Source organism: Amblyraja radiata, chromosome 14 (genome assembly GCF_010909765.2).
Source record: "Amblyraja radiata isolate CabotCenter1 chromosome 14, sAmbRad1.1.pri, whole genome shotgun sequence".
NCBI lineage: Eukaryota > Metazoa > Chordata > Chondrichthyes > Rajiformes > Rajidae > Amblyraja > Amblyraja radiata.
The window spans coordinates 30,708,854-30,724,550 of NC_045969.1; the positions used below are offsets into that span (position 1 = coordinate 30,708,854).

Genomic DNA, 15,697 nt, shown 5'->3' on the forward strand with positions numbered 1-15,697 from the left:
TTGTGCAGGGCCGGATTTATGTATAAGCTTCACAAGCTTAAGCTTAGGGCCTCGAGATCTAGGGGGGCCTCGGCAGGGCCGGATTTACTTATAGGCTTCATAGGCTGAAGCCTAGGGCCTCAAATCTAGGGGGCCTCCGGCCAGGGTGTTTTTTTCCCCAGAGTAAAAGAAATCCAGAGAAAAAAATTGGAGCTCTATCAGTGTTTCCACTTTAACAAAAATTACCCGATATTCTGGTTCCAGCAAGCTGGAATTTTTTGGGGAAAAATTGCGACCATCACACTGGCAATTGGGGGAAGCCGGTGACACAAAATGACGCTGTCTCTCCGTGCGTGCGCAGTGGACCCAGGCGGGTTCAGATCTCCATTTGCACTCCATATAATCACCTCGATGCCTCGTGTCTACCAAATATCCTAGGTTTCTACTCCAGGTAAGTAGTGGAATATTGCGTTGTGGGAGTGCGGTGTTGTGGGAGTGCCCGTTTCTCCGGGCCGGGGTGCGGTGTTTGCGGCGCGGAGTCGGAGCCTCGCTGCGTGGGAAGGAGAGAGAGGGGGAGGGAGGGAGGGAGAGAGAGGAGGGGATGTGAGAGGGGGAAAGGGGGGGTTGAGACAGAGGGGGGAGAGAATGGAATGTTTGTGATTTTCTAACAGTTCAACACCGTTCGGAGGTGGCGCTGTTGAAAGGTACTCGCCCGTTACGCAGCAAAAAGCGGATCAGGAGAAATTCACAAGGTAGGGGACTTTCAAATACCGCGGTGTTTTGAGGGCGGAAGTCTATTCCATTTAAATCCATGTGGCATGGCTCAATAAAGGTGAGTGACGGAAAATTATCCCAATCGTTGGGACAAGGAATTTTTGAAAAAAACGGTAAGATTTATAATTTTATCAAGAATAGAGGAATTTTTAAAAGTGTGATAAATATTTTAATTATTAATACCTACTGTTTAAAAGTATTTCAGATAGACCCCCCATTAAATAAATACGCCGACTTGAAATTTCACAAGTAACCACCGGGCTATGTGGTTTGGGGGTGGGGGGGGGGGGGACATCGAACATCGGGAAAAAAAATAAAAAATAACACTTTATTCATTTAAAGTTTAATTTTTATTTATGAGGATTATGTTTATAAACAATATAGAAAAAGAAGAAATGGGATAGAATTACGGATTTTCCTTACATACAGCATCAAAGTAGCGGGACACCCCAATACATGATTACAATCGAGCCACCCACAGTGCACAGCTGCAGGATAAAGGGAACAATGTGAATAACGTTTTGTGCAAGATAAAGTCCAGTAATGTCCAATCAAAGAAAGTCCAAGTGTCTCTAATGAGGTGGATAGTAGCTCAGGACTGCTCTCTAGTTGTTGGTAGGATAATAATAGCTGGGAAGAAACTGTCCCTGAATCTGGAGGTGTGCATATTCACACTTTCTGTACTACTTGCCTGATGGGAGAGCGGAGAAGAGGGAGTGGTCAGGGTGCGACTTGTCCTTGATTATGCTGCTGGCCTTGCCAGGCAGTGTGGTGGAAATGGAGAGGAGAGAAGAGCAAGTGACTGGGGTGAGACATATAAGATTGTTAAGGGCTTGGACACACTAGAGGCAGGAAACATGTTCCCGATGTTGGGGGAGTCCAGAACCAGGGGCCACAGTTTAAGAATAAGGAGTAAGCCATTTAGAACGGAGATGAGGAAACACTTTTTCTCACAGAGAGTGGTGAGTCTCTGGAATTCTCTGCCTCAGAGGGCGGTGGAGGCAGGTTCTCTGGATGCTTTCAAGAGAGAGCTAGATAGGGCTCTTAAAAATAGCCAGGGATTATGGGGAGAAGGCAGGAACGGGGTACTGAATGGGGATGATCAGCCATGATCACATTGAATGGCGGTGCTGGCTCGAAGGGCCAAATGGCCTACTCCTGCACCTATTGTCTGTGGACTGGTCCATGGTTATGCTGCTGGCCTTGCTGAAGCAGCGTGGTTGAGCTGGAGAGGGAGTGACCGGGGTGAGACTGATCGCTTGTTATGCTACTGCCCTTGCCGAGGCAGCTGTGTAAGTTGGGTGTCACATGTCCCTGTGTTTCATTTGCCCAGGGACAAAACTTATTGTTCTGTGTCTGACACCATTTTGGCAGGAAATGTGTTCTTGCTTTGCTTCCATGCAGCTGATAATGGTTTAGTTTTACCTTTCTCTAAAATGTATTTCCCCAACTTCCTCTCACTGTTGAACCACATCGCTGCAAAATGATTTATTTTCTATTCTTTATGCTTTATTCTTCAATTCTTTATGCCCTGCTGCAAATTCCTAAGATGCACAATGCGCAAAATGGGGCCCTTTGTTTGAGCGAAACTTAGCTGACTGGTGTCCATGTTGGCGTGAGATGAACGTCTGTGGACATTTACAGCATGAATTGTGGCAATTGCGTTGTTGCTAAAGGCATCGCTGCCTCTGCGGTCCTTACCCAACGCTATTATCTGGAATTAACAGACTGTGATAGCAATGAACACACAATGCTGGCTTAACATCAATGCTGCCAAATCAGATCAGTGCGGGAAATGATGCTTAAATGAGCAACAATTAGCAGCGGGTGAAACCTCACCCTGTACCATCTACAGTGCAGCATCATTTACACACATTGGATTTGTCTTTCTTTTGTTTGTTTTATGGATGTACAGTATGTATGTGTGTATGTGTGTGTGTGTGTCTGTATGTGTGTGTGTGTATATATACATACACATACAGATACACATACAATAAAACAAAAATAAGTTTTGTCTTTTTGTACTTTTATTGTTTGTTTCATGTGTGTGTGTACATTCATATGTATACACACACACACACATAAAACAAACAATAACATGAAAAGAAGTTCAGTATATATACACACACATATATATATACACACACATGTATACATACACGCATATGTGTATATATATGCACATATATATATGCATGTATATAGGCATATATATATATATGTGTGTGTGTGTGTGTGTGTGTGTGTGTGTGAGTGTGTGTGTGTGTGTGTTTGTGTGTGTGTGTTTGTGTGTGCGCGCGCTTGCGTACGTATATATGTGTGTATATATATATATTTATATATATATGCACACACACACACACATATATATATACTGAATATATTATGTATATATTATGGGTACGACATGACAGTTCCTCTAGGATGCAATGCTGAGGCTTTATAAGGCGCTGGTCAGATCACAATTGGAGTATTGGAGCCCCCTATCTGAGGAAGGATGTGTTGGTGTCAGAGAGGGTCCAGAGGAGGTTTACGAGATTGATCCCGGAGGAAATCCTCGTGGTCACAGGGAGAACGTGCAAACCACACGCAGACTGACAGCAGCCAAAGTCAGGATCTAACCCGGATCTCTGGTGCTGTGAGGCAGAGACTCTACCAGCTGCTTGGTGTAACACACCAACAAAGACGAGCTTTCTTTGCACGGGTTATACATCTGTTGATGTTTCACTCCTTTACCGTGGTTTATCTTCCTTCAAAGTGATAAAATGGTAACAACACTGAACCACAGTTGAGTGGAAATTCAGGATGGTCTCGGGTCACACTTAGAAATGACCAGTGCCTGGTCCTGTTCTGATGATGACCTCAATCTTCCCTTTAATGGACTGCAGCCTACTTTCATCTATTTGCAGCTTTAGTTTAGTTTAAAGATACAGCAGCTAAACGAGCCCTTCAGCCCACCGAGTCCATGCCGACCATCAATCACCCATTCACACTAGTTCTATGTTATCCCACTTTCTCATCCACTCCCTGCATACCAGGGGTAATTTACAGAAGCCAATTAACCTACAAACCTGCAATGTGGGAGGAATCCGGAGTACCCAGAGAAAACCCACACAGTCACAGGAAGAACGTGCAAACTCCACACACAGACATCACCTGATTGAAATGGTTTACTGCCTACAGCACAAATTTGCATTTGGGTTTGTATATAATGCTGAAGGTCTTTTGACCATTTCCCCTGTGTACTGGTTAGAATTAAGATGTCATCTTGACTCAAAAACAACTTTAGACCTTTGAAGCATCTTATCTTGGAGGTGATGATCTTGGTCTGTGATGAACTTACCCCATACAGTACAAACCTTCCATGCATGTTCACTATCAAGTATTCTTGCATCTTGGTTTGCAGCCCCACAGCTTCTTGATAATGGCAACACAAGTAGATCGCGTGTCTTCATCGGACGAGACATTGAGTATGAGTCAGAGATTCGTGAAGCAACTATAAGACTTTGGTTAGACCACATTTGGAGTATTGCGTGCAGTTCTGGTCGACCCATTACAGGAAGGATGTGCAGGCTTGATGAGAGTGCAGAAGAGGTTTACTAGAATGGTGCCTGGATAAGAGGGTATTACCTATAGGAGAGGTTCGGTTAATTTGGATTGCTTTGTCTAGTTATTTGGAGGTTGTGGGAAACCTGAAGTATATAAAATGATGAGAGTCATAGATACGATAGACAGTCAGAGAACCTTTTTACTAGGGTGGAAATTTCGAAGACTAGAGGGCATAGCATTAAGTTGAGAGGGGAAAGTTTAAAGGAGATGTGTGGGGCAAGGAGGCTGTTCTTTTATAAGTGTATAAAATCACAAGGGGAATAGATGGGGTGAATGCACTGTCTTATTCCCACGGAAGGAGAATCATGAACTAGAGGACATAGGGTTAATATGACAAGGGTAAGATTTAATAGGAACCTGAGGGGCAACCTTTTCACACAGAGGATGGATATTTGGAACACGCTGCCAGGGGATGCAGTTGAGGTGGGTAGAATAACAGCATTTAAAAGACATTTGGACAGGTACACAGATAGGAGAGATTAGGATATTGACGAAACGCGGGCAAATGGGACTAGCTAAGACAATTGGATAGTTAGGATTGTTTTCTCTGGAGCATCATAGGTTGAGGGGAGACCTGATAGAAGTCTTTAAAAGTATCAGAAACATAGATTGGGTAGACAGTCAGAACTTTTTACGAGTGTGGAAATGTCAAAGACCAGAGGGCATGCATAGCTTTAAGGCGAGAGGGTCAACGTTTAAAGGAGATGTACAGGGCAAGTTATTTTTTTTTCATACACAGAGTGGTGCATGCCTGGAAGGGCCTGTTCCTGACCTGAACTGTTCTATGGACTTAGTTTTGAGATATAGCATGGAAACAAGCCCTTCGGCACACCGAGTCCTTGCTGACCAGCAATCACCTGTACACTAGTTCTATGTACGAGGGGCAATTTACAGAGGCCAATTAACCTACAAACATGCAGGTCTTTGGATTGCAGGAGGAAACCGGAGCACCGGGATAAAATCCACGAGGTCACAGGGAGAACGTACAAACTCTGTACTGACAGCACCTGTAGTTGGGATTGAACCCGGCGCTGTGAGGCAGCAACTCTGCTGCTGCACCACCGTGCTGCCCCAATGGGAATCTTGGTCATTAATTTATTTTGTACAGATGGTAAATATATTAGTTACATGATTAATAATCACATATTCCTTTGCGTACTATTTGAAGTCCTTCCGCAATAATCAAAACAAAAAACCACAAACTATATATTTTCACAACCTCTTTTCTAGTGCAGTCTTGTGAAGAAATTGTGTGATCTCAGCTCTCTAAATGGGAAGTTTGAAATGTAAAACAGATGTATATTACATTCACCGACTCGGTGGCACGGTTGCTTAGTGATAGAGCTGTTGCTGCACAGCGCCAGAGACCTGTGTTCGACCCCGAGTACAGGTGATGTCTGTACGGAGTTTACACGTTCTCCCCGTGACCACAGGGGGTTTTCCCCCAAGTGCTCCAGTCTCCTCCCACACTCTAAAGACATACAGGTTTGTAGGTTAATTAACTTCAGCAAATTGTAAATTGTCCCCAGTGTGTAGGATTGCTCGTGTACAGGGTGATCGCTGGTCGGCTCGGACTCGGTGGATCCAGGCTGCATCTGTAAAGTGTAAAGTCCAAACTGCATCTGTAAAGTGTAATGTCTAAAGACTCCACTGCAAATGAATAGTTATCATGAACTGGTCACCACAAGAATTAAAAATAAGTTGCATTAACAACCTCCAAAAGAAATAACACCCGTCAGTGGGGAAAAATACAGGTCAGCACTCATGCTAAATGTTCTTTGTACTATTTTGATCTCTTGATTAAAAAAACAGAAGCATCCTCTGAATCCACAAAAGTTAAACTCCATCGCAGGCAGATTGAGATAGAATCAGAGAGTCATGGAGACATACAGCCCATCACATCCATGCCGACCAAGATGTCACATCCATGCCGACCAAGATGTCACATCCATGCCGACCAAGATGTCCCATCTAAGCTAATCTCATGTGCCCGCGTTTAGCCCATATTCCTCCAAATCTTTCCTATCCATGTACCTGTCCAAGTGTCTTTTAAATGCTATCATAGTTGTCATTGAGCTGGAAAAGGTGCAGGCAAGATTTACAAGGATGTTGCCAGGACTCAAGGGCCGTGGGCTGGTGCTATAGGGAGAAGTTGGGCAGGCTAGGACTTTATTCCTTCGAGCACAGGAAGATGAGGGTGATCTTATAGAGGTGTGTAAGATCATGAGGGAAATAGATAGTGTGAATATACAGAGTCTTTTACCCAGGGTAGGGGAATCAGGAACTAGAGGACACAGGTTTAAGGTGAGTGGGGAAAGATTTAACAGGAACCTGAGGGGCAATCTTTTCACTCAGAGGGTGGTGGGTATATGGAACAAATTGTTCCACAGGAGGTAGAAACAGAGAACTGCAGATGCCCACTTACACAAAAGGACACAAAGTGTAGAAGTAACTCAGTAGGTCAGGCAGCATCTCTGGAGACCATGTATAGGTGGCGTTCCAGGATGGGACCCTCCTGCTGTCAGTGCCAAAACGTGGCAACTCTTTGTGAGGCTTATGTGAGGTTTGCAGTATGATTTTACCAGGTTGTATGCAAAACAAAGCATTTCACTGTAACAACAAAGTATCATTGAATCAAAGGTACACAAAATTGCTGGGGAAACTCAGCGGGTGCAGCAGCATCTATGGAACGAAGGAAATAGGCGACGTTTCGGGCCGAAACCCTTCTTCAGACTGATGGGGGGTGGGCCTATCAATGTGTTCAGTTTCTTAATTCTGTTGTTCTTAAAGGGGCTGTCCCACTTGGGCGACCTAATCCGTGAGTTCTGGCGAGTTTGCCCTTGACTCATACTCGCAGCATGGTCGGCACAAGGTCGTAGAGGTCTTTGTAACTCTCCTTCATGCTCAAGAGTGGTCCCTGTGTATTCGAGGCCTCAGCTAGGTTGCGGCGTATATTTTTCAACATGTTGAAGAATGCCCGCGAGTTTAAAAAAAGTCGCCATGGAAAAAATTGATACTTTTTTTACTCGTAGGTTTAGTCGTAGGTAATCGAGGGTAGTCGAAGGTAGTCATAGATAGTCTTCATCATAGTCGAAGGGAGGTCGAAGGAGATCGAAGGAGGTTGTCTTCACTCTCCACTATTCAGTGTCCAATTTTCCCGAAGTTAGTCGTAGCTAGTCGAAGCTAGTCTTCTACATAGTCGAAGGAGGTCTTCAACATTAAATTTTTTTCAAACTCTCCTAAACTCTTCTAAACTCGCCAATTAGGTCACCCAAGTGGGACAGCCCCTAGGAAGTCTTCACATTGCAGCAATGAAGATCAGATGTCAAGCTAGGAACTACTTTATTTATCCAATATTGACAGGAAAGGTTTAGAGGGCAAATGAGACCAGCACAGTGGGTCACTTGGTGGGCATGGACAAGATGGGCCGAAGAGCCAATTTCTGTGCTGGAGAGCTCTATTACTCCATCGACTGAAATAATTGCAACATCCATTCCCACATTTCATTAGTCACCTGCCTTTTATCAGTTACTGTGATGGCCTCCTCTCTAACATAAGGGATAATCAAACACATTTAGTTCTTATTTTATTATTGCAAGACAAAATTTTACATCAGTGCTTCCTTGACAACACAAGAAACAATCATAAATTTTAAATTAAAAACAATTAAAAAATGGAATGTTCTTCAGTAAAAATCAACCGTACATATCATTTTTTTTGGGTGCAGGTGCAAGTCACGATATCAGGAGTTCATTTAGTATTCTTCTGAGACTATAATTACTCTTTTGTAACTCTTCTGAAGATACAAACTTGAAGATTCCGGTTATAAAAGATGCCTTAAAAAGGCTTGTGGAAGAATGGAGATGAGGGGTGGGAACATGTCAATTTAGTACAAGGACATTTCGCACAAGCTTCTACTTCATCGGATAGTATTAGGCCCTTATATGGAGAAAAATAGCTTTGCAAAGCTCATTTTAGTTTAGTTTAGTTTAAACATGCAGCGCATTGAAACAGGGTCCTTCAGTTCACTGAGTCTGCGCCAACCAGCGACCCATGCACACTAAGTCTATCCTACACACTAGGGATAATTTATAATTTTTACTGAAGCCAATTAGCGTACAAACCTGTACGTCTTTGAAGTGTGGGAGGAAACCGGAACACCCGGAGAAAACCCACGCAGGTCACAGGTAGAACGTATAAACTCCGTACAGACAGCACCCGTAGATAGGAGTGAACCTGGGTCTCTGGTGCAGTAAGGCAGCCAATCTACCGCTCCCCCCTTGTGGAAGAAATCTATTGTGTGGATTATGGAAGTCAATGGTAAGAGGACAATGGGGGTGGGGAGGAGAAATGGGGCTGGTTTTAGCTGTGGACAGTGGGAAGCAGTCAGTGCATCAAAGAATCGGTATTGGAGAATGAAGCACCATCCAGAAGTCGCTCAGCTGGTAGAGCCACTGCTTCACAGCGCCAGAGACCTGGGTTCAATCCTGACCTCGGGCACCCGAAGTCTGTGTGTGGAGTTTGTACGTTCTCCCTGTGAATGCGTGGGTTTCCTCCGGGTGCTCCGGTTTCCTACCACATCCCAAAGATGTGTAGGTTTGTAGGTTAATTGGCTTTTGTAAATTGCCCCCTTAGTGTGTAGGAATTGGATGAGAAAGTGAGATAACATAGAACTAGTGTGAACGGTTGATGGGTGGTCGGCATGGAGTTGGTGGGCCGAAGGGCCTGTTTCCATGCTATAATTCTGATTGATTAGTAGGACTGGATGTTACAATCCCTAAGGTTAAACTAAGACAAAGCATCGCTCCTTTCCATATTTATCATTCTCTACGGGTTTAAAGCAATGGGCTGAAAATAAATCAGTCAAATATCTCCTCAATGTAAAAGTAACATATCTATAAAAATATAAAAGTATTAAAAAGTAATAAAGCTATATAACCAACAAAAACACACAAAAAAACAGGTTCCTCATTCAGTCTACATAAAGTCTCTATCAACCAGAGCGTGCAAAATCCATTTAAATACAAATTGAGTTTTCCCCATCTAGACTCCGCCTGTGTGAAGACATGTGGGTTTGTAAGTTAATTGGCCCTCTGTAAATTGCCCCTAGTGTATAGGGAGTAGATGAGAATAGTGGGAAACATAGAACTAGTGTGAACGGGTGATCGATGGTCGGTGTGGACTCAGTAGCCATTGGGCCTATTTCCATGCTGCATCTATCATTCATAAATCAGTGTACAGTTTGATTGTTGCCTCAAGAACCCCGTAATGAGTCCTGCATTTGTCTCTTATCAATTGGAACTTCTTTATCTTGCTAGTTTAGTTCAGTTTAGTTTAGTTTTACAGATTGGAATCAGCCCACCGAGTCCGCGCCGACCATCGATCAATTGTTCACACTAGTTCTATGTTATCCGCTCTCTATCTACACACTAGGGGCAATTTAAAGCATGCACTTTTAGAATATCATCTACTGACTTGTTCTGTATTGTGTATATGACAGTATATACAATTTGGGGTAGTACATGGAAAGGACTGAGGTACAGCAAAACAGATGTATTTGCAAAAACCAAATAACACGATTTCCATTTAGGAAGTGGTTGTTCGAACGGAAGAACGTTTAATACTGGCAATAATAAGATTAAATTGATTAAGCAATCATGAGCGAAGCTGTAGACACAAAGAACTGCAGGTGCTGGTATCGAGTAAAACACAAAATGCTGGAGGAACTCAGTGAGCCAGGCAGCATCTGTGCAGGGAATGAATCGGCGACTTTTCGGACTGGGACCCATCTGCGGCCCCTTAAGGGTCTTGGAGATGATGGCCTGGTATTTGTGCCAGGTAGATGATGGCCTGGTAGCTGTCCAAGAGTTGGCGCCTGGCCTCAGCACAGTGGCGATATGCCAAACCACAACGGCGATACAAGGAACCGCAGATGCAGGAATATTGATTAAAACACAAAGTGCTGGAGGAACTCAGCGGGTCAGGCAGCATCTTTCAAGAGAGAGGGAGTTAGATTCAGCTCTTAGGGCTGAAGGAATCAAGGGATATGGGGAAAAAACTGGAACAGGGTATTGATTTTAGATGATTAGACATGATCATATTGAATAGCGGTGCTGGCTTGAAGGGCCGAATGGCCTACTCTTGCACCTATTTTTCTACGTTTTGCTATCTCTGGAGAACATGGATAGGCGAAGTCCCTTCTTCAGACTGGTTTAGTTTGTGTCTAAAAATGCACAATTAAAATTACACGGGACAAATTATACAGATAAAATACGGGAAGGGAATGAATTAGAAGGGTAGACACAAAGAACTGCAGATGCTGGAGTCTTGAGCAACACACAAAGCGCTGGAGGAACTCAGCAGGTCAGGCAGCATGTGTGGAGGAAAATGAATAGGCAACATTTCCTGTCGAGATCTTTCTTCAGTTTCTGACTCTTCTTCAGCTTTGGAACGAAGATGAACTTTCAACCAGTGAAGATTCATTTAAACAATTTAAACAATCCTCATTTGGCAAGAGTTGTGAATGCCAACTTTAAATGAAGACAACCGACATTTAAGTTGAGTGGGTAGCTTCAGTTGCGGATTTTGTTGGGCACTTGTGTGAACTTCTCCCGAGCAACATATAATTTGGCCGTCATTTAATGACACACTTCGTCCACAACAGAGTGGCACAAAGACCATTCACCCAGTGCGTCATATCACACTTGTATCCTCTTCATTTTTCAGATCGTCATTGACGGGTTCAATCGGTGCCCAAAAATTATTTACTTGAGAAGATTTCTGCGGCTTTTTCGGGTTCAGGTAAAAGTAGACAACGAGGGCGAGGAGAGCTATGATGATGATGAATGGGTAGACAAATAGGAAGTAGAAGAGTGATGGAGAGGCACAGGCTTTGGTGTGGAGTGTAACAGCTGGAAATAAAGAGAAGAAAATCATGTTAGCAGTGGTAATGTTCTTTGAAGCAATGAACTGCATATCAAAAGTTTCTTCCCAACTATCAGGGATATCAAACACTACAAACTCCAACTAAACTGCAATCCAAGCTACCAACTGCCTGGGTTGTACTAAGGATTGAGGTTTAGTTTGGTTATACCCAGGGTATAGTTATTTAAAAGACTGTGAAGTGCCAATAGACTACCAGAACTACCAGAACTATATCAGGAGGGAGATTTTCACTTCTTCGATTTAACCACAATACAAACATCACGTCAAAGAATGAAGAAGTTCTACGGCCAGGACTGCATCTAAAGAAAGCTTCACACAATTGCATTTGGAGGAAGTGCTCAAGAGAGTTTCTCTTCAAATCCTACCATCTAAAATATATTCTGTTTTTGAGTACCCATGGTCTTGTTATTCAAACATAAACATCATTCAAAATTTAAAAAAATACAAAACAAAAACTGTGCAAAAAGTCTTCATTCATTCTCAGTGTCTACACATTTAATCAGAAGAAAGAACCAGAGGACATTGGTTTAAGGTGAGAAGGTAAAGATTCAATAGGAAATAGGCAACGTTTCGGGCCGAAACCCTTCTTCGGACCCTTCCGTCTGAAGAAGGGTTTCAGCCCGAAACGTTGCCTATTTCCTTTGCTCCATAGATGCTGCTGCACCCGCTGAGTTTCTCCAGCATTTTTGTGTACCTTCGATTTTCCAGCATCTGCAGTTCCTTCTTAAACAAGATTCAATAGGAACCTGAAGCCATCTTTTTCACACAGAGGATGGTGGGTGTATGGAACAAGCTGCCAGAGGAGGTAGTTGAGGCAGGTACTGTCACAACATTTCAACAAATATTTGAATAGGTACATGGATAGGATAGGTTTAGAGGGATATGAGCCAAATGCATTCAGGTGGAACTAGTGTAAATGTGACATTGGTCAGCTTGGGCAAGTTGGGCTGAAGAACCCGTTTGCATGCTGTATGACTCCATTACTATAATAGTGTGATACAGCAGTTTCAGATATACAGCATGGGAACAGGCCCTTTGGCCCACCAAGGCCACAATGATCCTTTTATCACCCATTTACATTAGGTCTATGTTATCCCATTTTCCAATCCACTCCCTACACACCAGTGGCAATTTACAGAGGGCCAATTAACCCACTACGTCTTTACGATGTGGGAGCACCCAGAGCAAACCCAGGCAGTCACAGGGAGAACGTGCAAACTCCACATGGAAGATGGCACCCGAGGTCAGGATCGAACCCAGGTCTCTGGCGCTGTGAGGTAGTGGCTTTACCCGCTGCACCACTGTACTGTCAGCTGTGTTGCAGCTATCATTAAACAAGATATCCTTGCCACTCATGTGGTCCTCTGGGGTGATATCCCTTCCCGTTTGAGGGGTGTCCCACCAGACTCTGCCCCCTCATTGTCCAGCAGTGGAAGGATCCTAGGGTGGTGTCCTCCCCCACAGAGCCTTGGCGTTGGCTGCACCGAGCTTCAGTGAGTCCCTCAACATGTACTCCCGTCCAGTTATCTCTTTACAAATGAAGCAGCGGTAGAGCTGCTGCCTTACAGCGCCAGAGACCCTGGTTCGAACCTGACTATGGGTGCTGTCTGTACGCAGTTTGTACATGCTCCCTGTGACCACGTGGATTTTCTCCGGGTGCTCTGGTTACCTCCAACTCTCCAAAGAATTACAGGTTAATTGGCTTCAGTAAAATTGTAAATTGTGTCGGGGTAGTGCTAGTGTACGGGATGATTGGTGGTCGGTGCAGACTCGTTGAGCCGAAGGGCCTGTTTCCGTGCTGTACCTCCAAAGTCTTACTGAATAAAGTAGGGATTAGCAAGATGATTCAAGCAGTAGGTAGCCTCTGTTGAATGAATCATTGGAAGCAATAAAGAGCTCTGAATAATTCTGTTCATTTGAATGGAGATTATAAAAGAAGTAATTAGATTTGCGTGCCCAGAAGCCAATGATTTGGTCTTGGCTCATGTGTCTAGTGTCCTGAGGCAACTTCAATGTGGAAAGTACTTCAGTATTAACATCCACTGAATAAAATAGCAGCAGCATGGCTCCATCAGTAATACAAACTAAACCAGCACGATGTAAATTGAGTGTGCAAATAAATGAGGAAAACCAGTTAAAAAACCCTAGAGTAATCACGAAAAGACTCAAAGTGCTGGAGTGACTCAGCGGGTCAGGCAGCATCTCTGGAGGACACTTGAGGAAGGGTCCTGACCAGAAACATCACCGATCCATATCCTCCAGAGATGTTGCCTAACCCAGTGATTCCCAACCTGGGGCCATATGGCCCCAAAGGGGCCATGGCAAATTTCAGGGGGGCCACAGAAAAAATTGGTGATTTAGGGGGCCACAGGTTCAATGAAGGGGGCCACAGAGCTACCACCCTGTTGCCTCCTAAATTTCAGTTCTAATAAATTTAAATCTATGTAGTTGAAATATTTTTGATGTTTGTGGAATAGAATAAAAGAGAATATATGTGCAATTAATAGACACTGATATATTTATGGAAGGTATTATAATATTGAAGTACTTTTTTTCCGCTAATAATGTCGGGGAGGCCACAGAAAAATTAAAAGATCCCAAGGCGGCCATGAGCTAAAAAAGGTTGGGAACCACTGACCTAACCCACTGAGTTACTCCAGCACTTTGTGTCTCTTTTGTAAACCAGCATCTGCAGTTCCTGTTCCTACATTTATCAACAACTATCCATCAATATACTCAAGGTTGCAGACACTTTAACTTGTAAGTTTCTATAAGATCCCCTCTCAATCTTCTAAATTCTAGAGAGTATAAACCAAGTCTATCCAGTCTTTCTTCATAAGACAGTCCTGACATCCCAGGAATCAGTCTGGTGAACCTTCTCTGCACTCCCTCTATGGCAATAATGTCCTTCCTCAGATTTGGAGACCAAAACTGTACGCAATACTCCAGGTGTGGTCTCACCAAGACCCTGTACAACTGCAGTAGAACCTCCCTGCTCCTATACTCAAATCCTTTTGCTATGAAAGCTAACATACCATTCGCTTTCTTCACTGCCTGCTGCACCTGCATGCCCACTTTCAATGACTGGTGTACCATGACACCCAGGTCTCGCTGCATCTCCCCTTTTCCTAGTCGGCCACCATTTAGATAATAGTCTGCTTTCCTGTTTTTGCCACCAAAATGGATAACCTCACATTTATCCACATTATACTGCATCTGCCAAACATTTGCCCACTCACCCAGCCTATCCAAGTCACCTTGCAGTCTCCTAGCATCCTCCTCACAGCTAACACTGCCCCCCAGCTTAGTGTCATCCGCAAACTTGCAGATATTGCCTTCAATTCCCTCATCCAGATCATTAATATATATTGTAAATAGCTGGGGTCCCAGCACTGAGCCTTGCGGTACCCCACTAGTCACTGCCTGCCATTGTGAAAAGGACCCGTTTACTCCTACTCTTTGCTTCCTGTTTGCCAGCCAGTTCTCTATCCACATCAATACTGAACCCCCAATGCCGTGTGCTTTAAGTTTGTAAACTAATCTCTTAATCTCTTACTAATTTCCCATCCATGTACCCATTTAAATAACTTTTAAATGTTGTTATAGTACCTGCCTCAACTACCTCCTCTAGCAGCCCGTACCAGACACCCACCACCCACTGTGTTGAAAAAGTTGCCCCTCAGGATCCTATTAAATCTTTCCTTTCTCACCTTAAACTTCTGTCCCTTGGTTCTTGATTCTTGATTCCCATATTCTGGGTTAAAGCATTCACCCTATCCATTCCCCTTATGATTATATACACCTTTGTAAGATCACTTCTCATCCTCCAGCGCTCCAATATATGATGTGTTAACACTAGTTAGCACACAACAAAAGCTTTTCACTGTACCTTGATACACATGATAATAAACAAAACGAAACTCAAAACTCAACATATTATTTGTGGAATTTAAATGAATTCGAGGAACGCAGAGATTTTACAGAACTAATATTCAGATCATAACCTCACTAATGCCATAATAAAAGTGAACTAAGATTGTGTGTTCATTTCTAAAGAGATAAAAGTGGAGAAGTTTTTCAAAACATAACTTGAGGTTTAATCAAAGTAAGTTTTATTACGAAACTTAGTTAGTCCACATTTAGAACACATAATATAATCATATTAGGAAAAGGTGGAAGAGTTGCGACTGGAAAATAAATTCCACCATTCACTGTTGAAACAAGGAACTGCAGATGTTGGTTTCCACAAAAGGACATAAGGTGCTGGAGTAACTCAGCAAGTCCAGCAGCATTTCTGGAGAACATGGATAGGTGATGTTTTGGGTCGGGACCAATGTCACCTATCCATGTTTTCCAGAGATGCTGCCTGACTTGCTGTGTAACTCCAGCA

General features: G+C 43.4%; 1 protein-coding gene across 1 annotated transcript in view; it reads right to left on the reverse strand.

Moving 5' to 3' along the window:
• Nucleotides 1-10,509: 10,509 nt before the first annotated feature.
• Nucleotides 10,510-15,697, reverse strand: part of LOC116980604 (immunoglobulin superfamily member 3-like) — a 35,906-nt gene continuing 30,718 nt past the window's right edge. Inside the window, exon 9 of the mRNA XM_033032996.1 lies at nt 10,510-11,273. Within this exon, the coding sequence (XP_032888887.1) occupies nt 11,056-11,273 (218 nt within the window). The 3' untranslated portion in view covers nt 10,510-11,055. The remainder of the gene's footprint in view (nt 11,274-15,697) is intronic.